Below are 15,100 nucleotides of genomic sequence, written 5' to 3' on the forward strand. Positions count from 1 at the left end.
AGTATTACAAATTACAATAAAACTTAAATAGTGCTACGAAGACCAGCTTGATAATCAAATTATTTTGAATAAGTTAATTGATCCAACAGAAACTACAGCATCTTCATAATCAACTGAACTTTTTAGATCAAATTCAAATTATATTTTGAATACGGAGTTCTCAAAATTATAGTAATGACCTCGTGACAGTTTAGATCTGGAACTCCGGTGATGAGTGCGCCAATACACAATATGAAAGAAAATTAATAGAGCAAGTTAGGTATACCGAGTGTTAGCCCAGTGGACGGCTTTCGCTCTCACAGCCCTTTCTGACCTGGAAACAGTGGCGAGCCGTGATTTATTTTATAGGTAATCTACAAAAAATGTTCATCAATTTGTACCTACATATAAGTACATAATATTTAAGTCATAGAATTATAATAGTCCAGAAACCGCGTACTTACGTCCAACTGAAGCTGATAAAACTACTCATAAATGAGTAGTTTTACATTTTAGTTATAATTTACTCTCTGCAGTACAGTGACATTTTGCTAAAATTGCCAGGGTGGTAGAATTTTTTACCCAGCTTTCTATTAATAAGCCTTATGGCCCTAGGTGTGTGGTTCAATGTATTAGTATTTCAATTGAGAATGAGCATAGACACAGGTCGGAGTGACACCGGAAGAGTATTAAGCAGCAACGCTTATCAATAAGAATGGAATAGATAGTGAGCATAGATCACATTTTTAAACTAAATAAGTAAGGCGATGTAAGTCTTCAGATTTTATAATTTTTTGCAATAATTGTTTTCCTGTAGTTTCAATTTCGATTGATTTTTAATAAAACCATTAAAATTTTCCTAAACAACAGCTGAAATTTTCTCCTGTTTCCGATGGTATTCAATTGTTAACTAGTAAAAAAGGCAGTAATAGTTGAAATCATGCTACTACTGAGATTAAACAAATCAACATGAAAAATAAGAAATGTGTCAAAACTAGACTATGCTTAGTAACAGCGAATCATGCAGCAAAAGTGGAAATCAATACACATTTTTATCATATCACTTTGAATATGCAAACTTAATGAATTTTAGTAAGAACTTCTAAGGTAAGGTTACATACAATGTTAGCAAGTACAAACAAAAACAATGGCAAATTTTATGCATCGTGCACGGGCTGTTATATGATTAAATGATATCAGGACTTGTTGTGTTTTTAAAGTGGAAATTAAGGTCGGCAGTCTCTGGGAAGTAACTGTCAAAATATAAATGAGACTTTAATCTGTTGGTTGGTTCACAAATGCCAATGTGCACTGTTACCACCCGAGTACATTTATATTTGTCGGCCTCGTAGCATAATGGTCAGCGCGTTTTCTTACCATGCAAGAGGTCTCCGGTTCGATTCCTGACATAGTTGATATGAAAAATTTATTCAAAAGGGTGCTTTTACACTAGAATATTTCATAATCCCTGGACTGGTACCTGAAGCGTAAAGCGGAACCTCTTACCTTCATGTACCAAAAAAAAAGATCAAGATATGCTGCGATTAGTGTATTAATGCAGCGCCCTATGCACCATTAGGTGCGGAAAGGGAATGATGACATTTATAATATTAACTGTAAATTTTCTTTATGTCAATATATTTAACATTATAATTATCGGGCGATTATCCAAATAAGGGTGGGGGTTGGTATGATTTGAAATAAGGATAAAAAATCTGGATACTAATTAATAAATAAAAGAAATGTTTTTGTTGATAATATTGTTATTTCTATCTAAATTTGAACAAAACATGCATTATGCATTCTTGAAATTTCGGAAAATAAGGAATTATTTTACGCAAAATGTATGACTGAGATATTGGTAACTATAATAATAAAAAAATTAACTAAATTGATTTAGGAAGTCTAAACACGTATTATGCCTAAATAGCATGAATTGTCTAAAGTTGATAATAAATTAGAAAATAGATAATACCCTCAGCGGTATACCTACAATTAAAAGTAAGTAAAAATAAATTTAAACAATTATGGTAAAATTAAACTTAAAAAGCGAATGATTTACTAGCATTCATCTATTCGTAAAAAAGTCATGATCAAAATATATTTAAATGAAAATAATACCTACATATTTTAAAATGATTCCCAGAAGGGAACATATTTTTTTTTATTAATAAAATTAATCGGCCTTCATAAGAGTGAATCACATTAGACGTATAATATGAATTATGCATCCCTAACCCTTAGCCACAATTTTTTGTCGATTGGAACATTTAAATACATATATCCTAAATGAACGACAGTTGTTCTCAAGATTAATCCTGTTCATTTTAAGAACATTAATGTAACACATAATTATACGTAAATTAGATGGAAAAATTACCTGTGTTAATTGTTTGTAAAGAAAGAAATATATATGTGGGGTGTAAAATAAAAATTCAAAACTGCTGAGAATCAATCATTTTGAAGTATAACAATGTTTTTCATTAACAGTGACATTCATTGATTAAACAAAACACTCATTTGAAAGGCGAATGTAAAAAACAGCTTAACCTCTACTCATAACATGCCATTTTTCAATATCTATCCATATGATGTTGATGGAAAATAAGTTTAGAAGCCCAACCAAAATCTCCCAACTAGCAGTTGGGCTCTAAAAATATTTTTTGAACAGTTTGTATTTTTTACGACAAACATATTTAAAAATAAAAATGCTGATGCCAATATTTCATTAATTACAAAGTGGTAGAATCAACGCCCCTTCATTTTTAAGTTATGAAGTATTTAAATAAAACATTGTTTGTTTGTTTTATTTATCTGTATTGAGCTGTGTTGATAACATTAGCATATTTCATAAATCACCATACACATTCAGCCAACCATTAAAATATGAATATACAACGTTCGCCTTATAATATTACATTCTATATCCCTGTAAAAGTAAAATTCGGAGTTAAATCAAGTACACACGCTAAAATAAATGATGGCATTTTGAATGATAATTTCAGTCCTTCAGTATTCTAATTTTGCGCTAGGACGCGGATGAATTTCTCCGCAGTACTTTGTAGTTCGGCCGGAAGACGGGACCTGTCGTACTGAGTACTGTACTTGCTGAGCACTCTCTCCAATTGGCAATATAACTCCAGCAGGGGTTTTAGTTCTATGTCTTTTATCCCCTTCAAAGATTTTGAGAAAACATTTTCTAAATCCACTTTACTCAATATCACCTTGTTGCCATCTGCAAGATAAAATAAATGTTTTTATTAATAACTGCTAATTAACAAAAGGTACTATGTTTCTGAATCTATTTCATATAATTTTAGGCAGTGAACTAAAAAGCCTCAATAAAATAAACAAAAGCAATGTAAATATTCCGAAAGCTTGGTAGTTTTGATGTTTGATCAAAAAGGGGACCTAGATTAGGAAATATTATGTAAACATATTATGTATAAAATATAAATGTTTTCAGTATAGTCTTAGAGGTATTACCGTGGTTGGAATGTTCTAGATTAGAAGATTTTTTCCGATGTGGTGTGGAAGTAAGCATGGAAGTTCGTCGATCCTTATGTCGACCGGGAGATCGGTGACTGAAATGAGAAATACAATGTATTAAAACGGGAAAATTCACCCTATAATTTGGTGATGCCAGGCATTCAAATAAATGGTAGTTCCAATAATAACTGTTTTTCACTCATTAATGACACTAGCGAAGTGAAATCATGCACTGAGGAAACCAATAAATAATGTCCTACGGGAAATTCGATACAATTTTTTTTTCTTACACGCAGTAGCATTCAATTGTATGGCAAAATTTCTTGAAAACGTTTTTAAAAAAAAAACTAACTACTTTGAACGACATCACTAGTTCATATAAATCAACCAATGATAATAGAGTTGTGAAATATTTCCGGTTTACGATAATTTTACGGATCAATCGGCAGACCTGACCACAAAGAAGCGGAAGAGAACTTGAGATTTCTCATGCGGAGTAATTTCAGAAATACGAAACTTCAAAAAATCATAGTGCTGTTAATACGATACATAAAAAAAAATTGGCCCAGTTTAACAGTCTATCAACAAATAAAAAAATACCACTGAACTTCCTCATTTGAAAAGTACATCACCACACACACTAATTTGTAACCCACAATTTAGTACTACACCTGTAATGTTCAGAACTACCTGGCGGGTGTTTTACTAACTAGAATATACTGTGTGTGAGTCAGTGCGTGGGAGTTAGCTTTTAGAAATTAGTTTCTACTAATCATGGAACCTAGCGACCCGCCTAGCGGGTGTTATAATAATTAAAATTTTATTGTGTGAAGTTAGTTTCAGGTGTTTTTAAAAAAATAAAAAATATTTGGGCCTTTTACCAAAGCATGATAATGTCGGCCTAAGACAAGTTACATACATTTACAAATAATAAGCATATGAAAAACAAAAACAGAAAGGACAAAGAATAACAAAATGTACACAAACATAAAAATAATGCAAATATACAAGAATAACATGAAATGAATGGTATATACATATTTGTAATAATCAACACATAACTAATAAAATTTAAACAAAAATTAAAATAAGCATTATTAGAAAAAATAGGGTGTTAGCTAGAATGTACTGTATGAAGTTATTGTGAGGTGTTAATCGCGGTAATCAGTGATACCACCATGACACCAAGGTACCTTTGGATGCGAGTATGGTTGATAACACACTGTGTTAAAACACATTTGTAGTGTCCACACAATAAAAAGGGTGCCTGTCGCTCACTTAAACACACAGTAGCACTACATTTGCGTGCTATACACGGTGTGGTCTCATCGCTAATTGACACTATATCTCTATTGTCTCGAGTTAGAAGCCGAAACTAATGATTGAATTGAATTTGAACATGTTCAAATATCTGATGAATACCATAATTGTGTGCATCTGTAATCTGGTCCCCTCATTATGCTGTTCATATCAAGCGCCTTGAATCAGTTCAACATCGTTTTATAAGAAAAATTGCATGGAAGATGGGATTGGAAAGAGGAGACTATTCATATTCTGATATGGAGAGGTTTTTAAGCATATCAAGTCTTGAAAAACGCAGATGCATTGCAGATATAATCTGCATGTATAAAATTATGAACTGTCTCATTGATGCCCCTGAAATTTTGCAAAAGATTCTTTTTAACGTTCCCACCCGTAGACTAAGAAATAATGAAATGCTTTTCCTCGGTCACTACAGGACCAATTATGGTGCACAGTCGCCTTTGCCCAGAATGATCAGGCGGGTGAACGATCATCAAGATCTTGATTATTATGGTGTAAGGATGTCTTTCTTTACAAATCAGCTAAAGAATCTGTATAGTTAGCCTATGCTTTTTACTTAATCTAAAAAATCTATCATCTGTCTTTGCTGCTTATTTCTGTTCCTTATATTTTTTTATTCCTTTGTAAAAATTTCTTTTAATTGTAATGTTTATAATGGACTTTGTCCGTAAATAAATAAATAAATAAATAAATAAATAATTTTAAGACTGTCAAAGGTCAGTTCGAACATTTAACAAGCCACAGCAACAACACATTGCGACATTAACCTAGTTGAAGGATAGTAATACTGAATAATAATGTACGGAAATAAACATATTATTTTAAAGTTACCTATCAGATATCTTGGAATTAGACACATCAACAGTGTTTCCGTCAAACATCATCTCTACATCGTCGAGGTGAAGCTTTTTGACAGGACCCTGATTGGATTCACTCCGAGAAACAGGACTGGTGTGGTCTTCTCCCGACCGCTCGGGGGTGCGGCTTGTGGGATCCAGTACCTTATCAGCACTTCCGGAGCTACCATCCTCTTGAGCTGGGAGAAGACAAAGGGGTTTGTTTTCCTTTGATTCTTCATCGGTGATAATAGGGTTGTTTGAATCCTAAAAATATATGTGCAATCAGTAATTGTAATCAACATGTCCAAATCATAGAGACAAAGTGGATTTTATGATAATGCGACTAAATTTTAATAAGGAAGTAAGTTGACTTCAATTTATGTGGACATTCTGAGATGTAATGGAATAAAATATTGCTTGAATTTGTAAATCGGGTGCCCTTGAACATTTTCTGTGATAATTTTAGGATTTGCATTTTTTTTCTTCATATTTACAATTTTTAATAATAAAATACATATTATTATTTTCAAATATTCAAGGGATGCACCGCATCCACAGTATGTAAGGACGGAACGCGCCTACCTTGTACATGCATAAAGTAAAGATGGACATTTTGGTAAGAGTAGCAGTAACAGTTGCCATTTCACATTTTAAATTTAAAAAATAAAATGCTTTTTTTTTCTTCATAATACGGTTTTGAAATTTAACATACTTAAAAAAAAACAATTTATATCATTTCGTCATTTGAATTTTAACAAAAAGGTTTCTAACTTTTTACTAAGCTCTTTATTGTACCATTTTTAATATAATTTACAAGTTTTAAGCAAATATATTATTTTCATACTTACGCACCCTCTCCCTCTTTCATTCCCACACGCACATGTATCCTCTCCCTCATTCATTCACGCATACACACATTCACATACACATGAATACAAACGTCACACAAATAAAATTACTAAACTTCTTTTCTTATATATTATGTGTCATTATATTTACAGTGGATTTTTGTAATTGGCTTTAGTATTGTTAAGATTTTTCTAATTATTTTGTTTATGTAATAGCTGTAAAAATCCCAAATAAAATGAAATAAATAAATAAATAAATTTCACAAATTCCCAAATTGTTTACAGTTTATCAGAATGCTGATTTTTCGCTCCAAGCTTAAATTAAACATATACTTGATTCTAGGAAAGTTATTATTTTCATGAAAAAATCTATTTTCTGGTTAAAAAAACATGTACATATTAACGTCTACTATCCTAAACGCCAAAACATAAAATGTGTACAAGAGCCGATTTTTGGACTTCACGATGGCACATTCTAGAGAATTGTAAGCGCCATGTTATTGTAAAATTGTTAAAAGCAAGAAAATCCTTTGAAGAAATCGAAGTATAATTGCATTTCAAGAGTATCCTGGGGGTTTAGGATAGTTTAGATTTTAGATTAACAATTTCAAGTGTTTGGCGTTTAGGATAAACGGAAATTATTGATTGCATATTTGGCATTCAAGATTTTAAATAAAATAAGGCAATTTTATAGAGAACCATATTCAGTAAACAAAAGCATTAAAAAAATCAGTCTTTAAGGTAGTCCAGAATTTAATAGAAATTATGTATAGGTAATAATATAGTCAATTGACAAACATTTTTACATTATAGACCCTACCTTGACAGAACCTGATGGTTTGTGTTTTTTGGCAATTCCCTTCGACCAGAGGGAGCACTTACGCTTCTTCTTCTTCCTCACCATCCCAGGAGTTTCGTCGGCTCCCTCTCCTGTAGCCTCCAGTAGACTCTCGCCGGCCTGTGGTGATACTGTATTGCATGAGGTTGCAGACATGGCGCCATGATCTACTGCTGTTAAATGTAAATGAAAACAAAAAATTACATTTTGCAATTTATGGAAGAAACTGTAATAAAAAAAATTATGGTTAAGTTTACAAGGAAAATTTTTGTTTTGCAATAATTACAAATCTACATTATATATTTTAAAGGCATTTTATTTTGCTTGGAAAACCAGCAGGTCTACATATTTATACAATTTAGTTAGGAAATTTTCATGGCACGAACCTACAACAGGTTTCCATAAATTGTACAAAATAACGTCATTGCGCTGGTATTACCTGTTATGCGTAATTTTTCGGTAAAAGTATTGTTAGTTTCTCATGGATTTATGTAATTTTATTTTGACAAAATACACATAAATTAAAAAATATTTACAGTAAAAAAATCCATTATCAAAAGAAATTAAATAAAATTAAAACTATTTGAAAAATATTACTTAATAGATATTACGCAACGATGATAAGCAATAAAGAAACATATATGGTCTAGGCCTGGTGAACCTGTGTATTTGAATTTAGATTGCAATTAGCTGATCAATAACACACAAATATATTATATTCTTAAATATTGAGGTTTTCGGAAGGATAACTGTTTTAAAACAACAGTTCAATTTTATTTTACCACCTCTAATACAATAGATAATTTAGGCAACATTAAATGAAATTTTAATTGAATATTTCTTTTGTCATTAGCACTTATCCAAACGAGCGGGTTTTAAGATTTTTACAAAACATTACTTCACTCTTAGAGTTTCGCAATGATTTAAACATAAGAGTTTATATTCGCCCCTTCAGGGAAGGTGCAACCAGTCGGGGTGAATGTAATAATATGGGTATTAGGGTGTGTCATTTTTTTCAACTTTCACATTTAGAAATGTAATAGGTCTCAAAAGTTACATAAAAGAATAAGAACACCATTTATATTTTTTTTTAAATGTCCTTGGCTCGCAAAAATGCTGCAAATTTTTTTAATATTAAAAAAAAAAAACGTTTCTCTGCAAATATTACATGATTTTTAGCCAACACCATGTTTATAATAATACAAACCATGTAAACAAAAAAAACACTTTTTTTTTCATTTTTTTCTAATATTTTTTCCTTTAAGAGCAATAATTATCTTATTTTTAGAATTTTCAATCCATTTTAGCGAGCCAAAGATGAGTTTTTTTTGCCTTTCTTATTGCCATAAGCCTAATACAACTCAGGTTGTGGTCCGGTGGCTAGTGTCTCGGACTCACGGACCAAAGGTCTGTGTTTCGAATCCCACTCTACCCCAACTTGATTCCCATTTTCTAATAGTGAGTTATTTACAACTCGTTTAAAATGAAATATTTCCTCAAAATGAAATATTTGGGCAAATCATAAGAACGCAAATATTTATTTTTCCTTTAAAAAAAAAAAACTATTACACCAAAAACAAAAATAGATAATTTTTTTGTAGGGAGCGTGACACCCTAATGAGTTATACATTTTGGAAATATTGACAATATAAATTTTGATAACACACCTGTAAGATTTGCCGTGTAGATAAAGTTAGGAAGATCTTTATCTGGAGGCAATCCTTCGGTAACTCTACGAGCGGCAATAGCGCGGCACTCATCCTCAAAGTCACTGTCCATCTCCACCTCCACCAGAGCGTGGGCATGGTCGCGCAGCGAGCAAGCCTCATGGCGAATCTGCTTGTCCGAGGATGTCCTTTGTGGAAAAAGGAAAATTAAATCTAGCGCAAAAGAAAACAAACCAGACAAAAATACAGCAATAAATGGATGAAAAATAAATTGTTTAGTGAAAATTTTAGAAATACACGACTTAAGAAAAATGGTGTGACTTATTTATCCATTAGTTTTAACTGAATGTTTTTTATTCATACTTTCTAACTGCAAACAGTATGTGGATTTAATCGAAAATGGAGCTGATAATTTTTGCTGATGGAATTTACATAAAATAAAATCTAGTGGAAACCACTCAAAACCTCTAATAGATGAAAGTTCATGCTTACATTTTATATACACATACGAGGGTTAATTGTTATGCTCCACCTCTGACCTATTTTAAAGTGGATAAGAAAAAGTTATTATATCATACTTTTCCATTGCACTTCTATAGTTTTCTGTTAGAACATTTATCCCACCCAATTCAACCACTAATCTACACAGCACATGACTTCACTGTCTTCCGAAAATTTTACTCCACACAAACATTCATCGAGTTTTGACTAGATCAGGTGAATATTGAGGGGTTTAACCAATTCAAACCCAGATTCGTGAATAGCAACCATTGGCACTAACACCTTGTATTCTGGAGCAATGTCCAACATTTTAGCACTGAACTGCCTGAACTAACGGCCTGTTGTATCTAAACCGTTGCAGATTTCAACTTGTCGCTAGGTACTTTATAGGTAGGCATATTAGGCTACGTAATGCATACGCATCAGTTCAACTGATCAGCTCGAAGCAGGTCGGTGGACCATATCAATCAACCATCGTATTTAAATCAAAATAATGTTAGTAATGGTTAGAAATTTGTATTTTGCATTAGTTCTATATTATAATGTAGCTAAATTAAAGGACTAAATATCTATTCTGTAACTCCTTTCGTTAGCAATATCAAGAAAAAGTTTGGAGATTAATTTAAATAATACATTAAATTGAAAAATTTAACATTATAACTAACAGACCGAGTTACATATAGAATCATCAAGTAACATAGTAAAACACAAATAAAATTTCATAAAAAAACAAAACAAAAAAAACGCAGAACCTATGATACACCAGCTAATCGAGTGTATACTTAACGACTTAACCTATGTTACTTATTTGTTAAAATAGTGGATTAGTACATGCAGATGCCTAATTAATAAGACTATATTTTTGTATTCATACCTATTGCTCCCTTTTATTCTATTGACAGCATGAAGAATGGATGACAAAAATGATGTTTTAAAATGACGGAAACATTTTGAAAAATAGCAATACATAGTTTAAAAAAAAAACATGTAGTCATCCAAAATCATCAAATTACATACATTTACATAGTTTAAATAAATACATATTGTACTTTTGTTAAGTAGGAAAGTCAAACAATATGTATCGCAGATGACTTGTTATTATGTAGAAAAAATCACAAAGTTTTTGCAAACTTTGACATGGATAGTTATTACAAATTGATGTATATTATCATAGTTCTAGAATATACTACACATAGTAAAAAAGAGCTGGGTTGTGGTTCTATAGTAATGTTTCAGAAGCAGAATTGGAGGTCCGAGGTTTGATCCCCACAAAACTGCAATTCCATTTCTATTTTCTAGCAAGGCGATTTCAACTTCATGTGTAGTAGTTGAACATAACTTCAAAATTGAAATACAGTAAAACCCCTTTTTAACGTTTTTCTAGGGAGCAACAAAATAGTGTTAAACTGAGGAAATTGAACATTTATGGAATAAAAAAATGCCATGATTACATAAATACAAAATGAATGTTCTTGACCAGCGATCGGCAATTGGCGGCCCGTGGGCAAGATCCGGCCAGCAAACTCCCTTCTGAAAGGACCACGGTAGTACATCCAGCCCAGCCGTCAATCAAGGATTTCACTTTATTTTTTCTTAAATCACAATGTTCAGGTAATGAGTGTTGTAGTAGGCATGTTTTATATAAAAAAGTTATTGCACATTGTATTCTTTCATCACAGCAATTCATTAATTGTATATTAGGCACATTGGTTTTTAATCAGTTGTGTTTGACTCACGAGTGACGTCCACAGCTGCGTGGCCCTCAAAAAGAATTAACATATTCATACGGCTCGCCACCAAAACTAATTGCCGACCGCTGTCGTATTTAGAACAGAGAAATATGAAAAAATGTGCTTTTTTTAAATAGATGAAGATTTTATGCACAGCCCTTTCATATAAAATCAACTTCGCCATCAAAAAGTAGCAGAAAACCAATTTTGAGAGCGAAGGAAGGTGTTTTATTATCAATAATTATACTGATGTTCAAAACTTTAACCTCAGATAACTCTGTATTTTGTCCTCACATAACACCAAATGGGACCTGAAGATTTCAGTACAAAAAGTGGGAAAACGTAAAATTGAGAAACGTAAAAGCGAGGTTTTAGTGTAATTGGGCATCGAACAATTCACACAAATATTTATATATAAAAAATGTAGACATATCGAATACATTGCTATTTCTCAATACCATTATGAAATGATAAATAAAATTGTGAAAAAAGGCTAAATTAAAAGATAAACAATTATACATATTTCAACAAATGAAAAAAAAGCAAGAATGAAATAAGATGATGTTCATAATACATTTGTGAAGTTAAATATTTTAATAATTTTTGCATGTTTACCTATCAGGGTTGTATTCTAAAGCATTGGCACATATCAGATCAATATCTTCCAAAAAATCCCGCGCACAGTTGTATCGATGAAGATCAACTTTGGTCATCATAGTCTCGAGATCCATTGGCTGTTTGATGATGTCTAAATAATCTGTAACCTAAAAAATCAAAAAACTTCATTGGTGTCGGAATCCAATGTGATTTTTGTAATTAAATACGAAGCTTTGAAGTACAATTTACCAATAAAAAATAATTAAATGAAGGATGTACTCTTACTATACATTTCTATTAAAAGAGATGCAGTTGATTACCGAGTGGTCAAACAATACATGTAAAAATACATTAAGGACTAATTTATTCACACCGTTTCAATTAATCTCAATACGTAATCCATATTCATGAGAACTTTTTTATTTATACATTTAAGAGAAAGATAATATAGAAAACGATATGTTGAAGGATTCAAACCCAATCGAGTTGGATGAAAATGAAAAATAAGTTGGATAAAAGTTTCTAAGTTGAAAACGTATGAAAAAATATTATAAAATGAATTGTGTTGTTATTCTGGAGTGTTAAGTAACAATGATAAATACATACTTCTTCAAGATCCACAGGTTTTGTGAATTTGTAAAAGCGTCTATTGGCAGCGAGCTTTCGACACACGTCCCGCAGGAATATACGAAGTTCCCGTAGTAAGTGTGCTTCTCTACGTGCGCACTTGCGTACCTCTTCTTCCGAGGGTTGTGGTGGGGGAAGGGGTGGAGCTAAAATTACAAAACACACCTGTTATTAAAGGGAAAATTATTCCAATGGATAGAAATGACATAAAATAATAAGTGAGCCATTCTAAATACCTTTTGGAAGATCGTCTAAGTGTTTTTCTTTGGTGATAACGGGTGGTTCAAATGGTTTAGATGTGAAGAGAGGGGAGAGGAAGTTAGAAACATCGGCGGCACTCGGCTCCTTAACATTGTAGATGCAGTCTTTATACGTTGGGAATAGGCACTGGATCTAAAAGTTGTACAAAGTGTTAATGACTTCATTCCATAAATAATTTTAATAGACCGAGTTGAGTTATATATACAGTAAAACCCCCCTTTTATGTTTTTCAAGGAGGAAAACGGTAAAGTGAAGAAACGAAAAATGTATGGAAAAAATAGGAAACACATAAAAATAAAATTAATTTGCTATACTATAGTGTACATATACTTCAAGAAAAGTTGTAAAAACGGTGATAATTGGGGATTGTTAATATTTTTTTGATTATTTTCAATGATTTCAGTCAAAAAAAAATTTTTTTTTTTTTCAAACAATTTGATGTAATCTGTTTTTTTTATTTAAAAACAGCATGTTAAAATAACGAAAATAAAATTTTGAATTTGCATAAAATAACGTAAAATATTTTTTCCCCTAAATGTTGGGAAATTATATTTATACAGTATCACTTTTTTTCTATGGCATCACTAAAAACAACAAACTGTCATATAGATTGCTGAAAAATTGTTCCATATTTCTATTGTTACATTTTAAACATCGCAATTTATTGATATTAAAACTTAATTGTTCCTAAACGTTTGTCAACTGCGTATCATGATTTGCACAAGTCAATATGACATTTATGTTAAAATGAAAACTAAAACTAACGGCGCGCGGACGTGGCACTATTATTACAACGTAATTTTGGGCTTTTTGACACATCAAATGTATTCTGAAAATTTTTAAATATAAAACCGGGGCGATGAAAAATTAAAAAAAAACATTAATTGGGGGGAATATTTGTATGAGAATGTATGAAGAAAAATGGTTCCTGAACATTTCGGTGTAAAAAGCGGGAAAATGTAAAATTGAGGAAAGTAAAAACGAGGTTTTACTGTATTAAGATTGACTACTAGCTCCGTGATTGGTGTAGCGTACTTCATATCATAAAATCACATGCATGCAGGAGTGTTATGATTGATAAACATGCTTATTGATCATTTAATTGATTTATTTGTCTTTTTGTACAAATATAATTGCATTGGCGGGCTTATTGCCTAATGACAATGGGGTCTTTTCAGGACTTTTTATATTTATTATCATTATTTTAAAATAAGCAAAACATTATAATGGCAGCGGTATTATTAATTTTTCCCTGCGACGTCGGATGATGTATTTTGAATTACCTGAAAACGAGACGTTTCGTTGTTTATGGGACAAACGGCATGTATTACGTGTTACCAAGTATTCAATGTTTGGGCATGATTCAAGGGCATGATGTGTGACGTGATGTCAACTTCAAGCCGTTTTATTGTGCTCTTTTTAAAATTATGAATAAAAACTTATTTTATATGGATAAATAGTTAGATCATTAGAATCGTAAAAATCTAATCAAAATATACAATATATTTTTAATGTTATTCTGAATTTGTGAAAATACCCCATTTCTTCCAATCAACTAATAATATAATTGTTTTTGTTTATCTTACCTGGTCTGGTAGATGCTGGTACTGGCATTCGCAAGTGGCGAGCAGAAGACAGTTGGCATTGGCGGATATTTCCTGCCACTGATGCAGGAACAAAGCTGTCCCGCCTTCTCCCAGTTGTCTCCATAGCAGATCCACTCCGGGAACGTACACAACACAGCCGCGTCCACCGCTTCCGGATCGACGCACCTCGGCGAATATCTGCAGGGTAGATTTATTTACATGTTAACACACATGTACACGGCATAGTTTTGTTTTTAGTATGCATCTTCAGGTAAAGCTCGTGTTGAATTAAAATAATATGTCTTCCTCAGGGAATCGCTAGTTAAACCTGAGGATGATAAAAAGCTCTTCCCCTACCTAATAGCTCGATACTTTATGGATCTGGGCTTGGAGGGGGAGATTTAGCAAAATGAAAACTCACCCTCCATTTAGTAGCCAGGCTCTTTAAAGACCTGGGCATGGAGGGTGAGAACTAAAACATGGGCACCCGTCACAATAGATCCTCACAGATCGTAGTAACGTCAGGAGCGGTCAGGAAGTGACTGTGATCCCCTAGCAAGGAATTTGGTCCTGGTTCCTATTCAAAAAAAGTTGAAAAACACTGAGCTTTGCTTAAATTTACAAGTGTAAGAACAGAGGGAAATCGTAATTGGTTGAAATTTTTTTTTTTTTTTGCACCACATCAGGCCAGGAGGCCCAATTACAGTGGTGAATTATAGCACAGAACACCCAGGATTGACAAAAATCTTATTAAATTATTATGTTCTCACCGGGAATCGAACCCGGAACCTTCCAAGCGGGAGTCAAGGGTCTTA

The 15,100-nt window shown here is 32.3% G+C and overlaps 1 protein-coding gene across 2 annotated transcripts in view; it reads right to left on the bottom strand.

The window, feature by feature from the left end:
* Positions 1 to 2,775: 2,775 nt before the first annotated feature.
* LOC148274581 (ATPase family AAA domain-containing protein 2-like) overlaps positions 2,776 to 15,100 on the bottom strand; it is a 31,271-nt gene continuing 18,946 nt past the window's right edge. For both annotated transcript variants that reach the window (XM_088236921.1, XM_088236922.1), the window contains exons 18-26: positions 14,286 to 14,483; positions 12,675 to 12,831; positions 12,418 to 12,584; positions 11,830 to 11,978; positions 8,984 to 9,171; positions 7,299 to 7,489; positions 5,623 to 5,894; positions 3,466 to 3,563; positions 2,776 to 3,214 (exon numbers count right to left, since the gene is read on the bottom strand). In XM_088236921.1, coding sequence (XP_088093047.1) covers positions 2,997 to 3,214; positions 3,466 to 3,563; positions 5,623 to 5,894; positions 7,299 to 7,489; positions 8,984 to 9,171; positions 11,830 to 11,978; positions 12,418 to 12,584; positions 12,675 to 12,831; positions 14,286 to 14,483 — 1,638 coding nt within the window. In that variant the 3' untranslated portion in view covers positions 2,776 to 2,996. The remainder of the gene's footprint in view (positions 3,215 to 3,465; positions 3,564 to 5,622; positions 5,895 to 7,298; positions 7,490 to 8,983; positions 9,172 to 11,829; positions 11,979 to 12,417; positions 12,585 to 12,674; positions 12,832 to 14,285; positions 14,484 to 15,100) is intronic.

Source organism: Micrasema longulum, unplaced genomic scaffold, assembly GCF_059751315.1.
Source record: "Micrasema longulum isolate JH-2025_06_02 unplaced genomic scaffold, ASM5975131v1 h1tg001620l, whole genome shotgun sequence".
In the NCBI taxonomy this organism is placed as follows: domain Eukaryota; kingdom Metazoa; phylum Arthropoda; class Insecta; order Trichoptera; family Brachycentridae; genus Micrasema; species Micrasema longulum.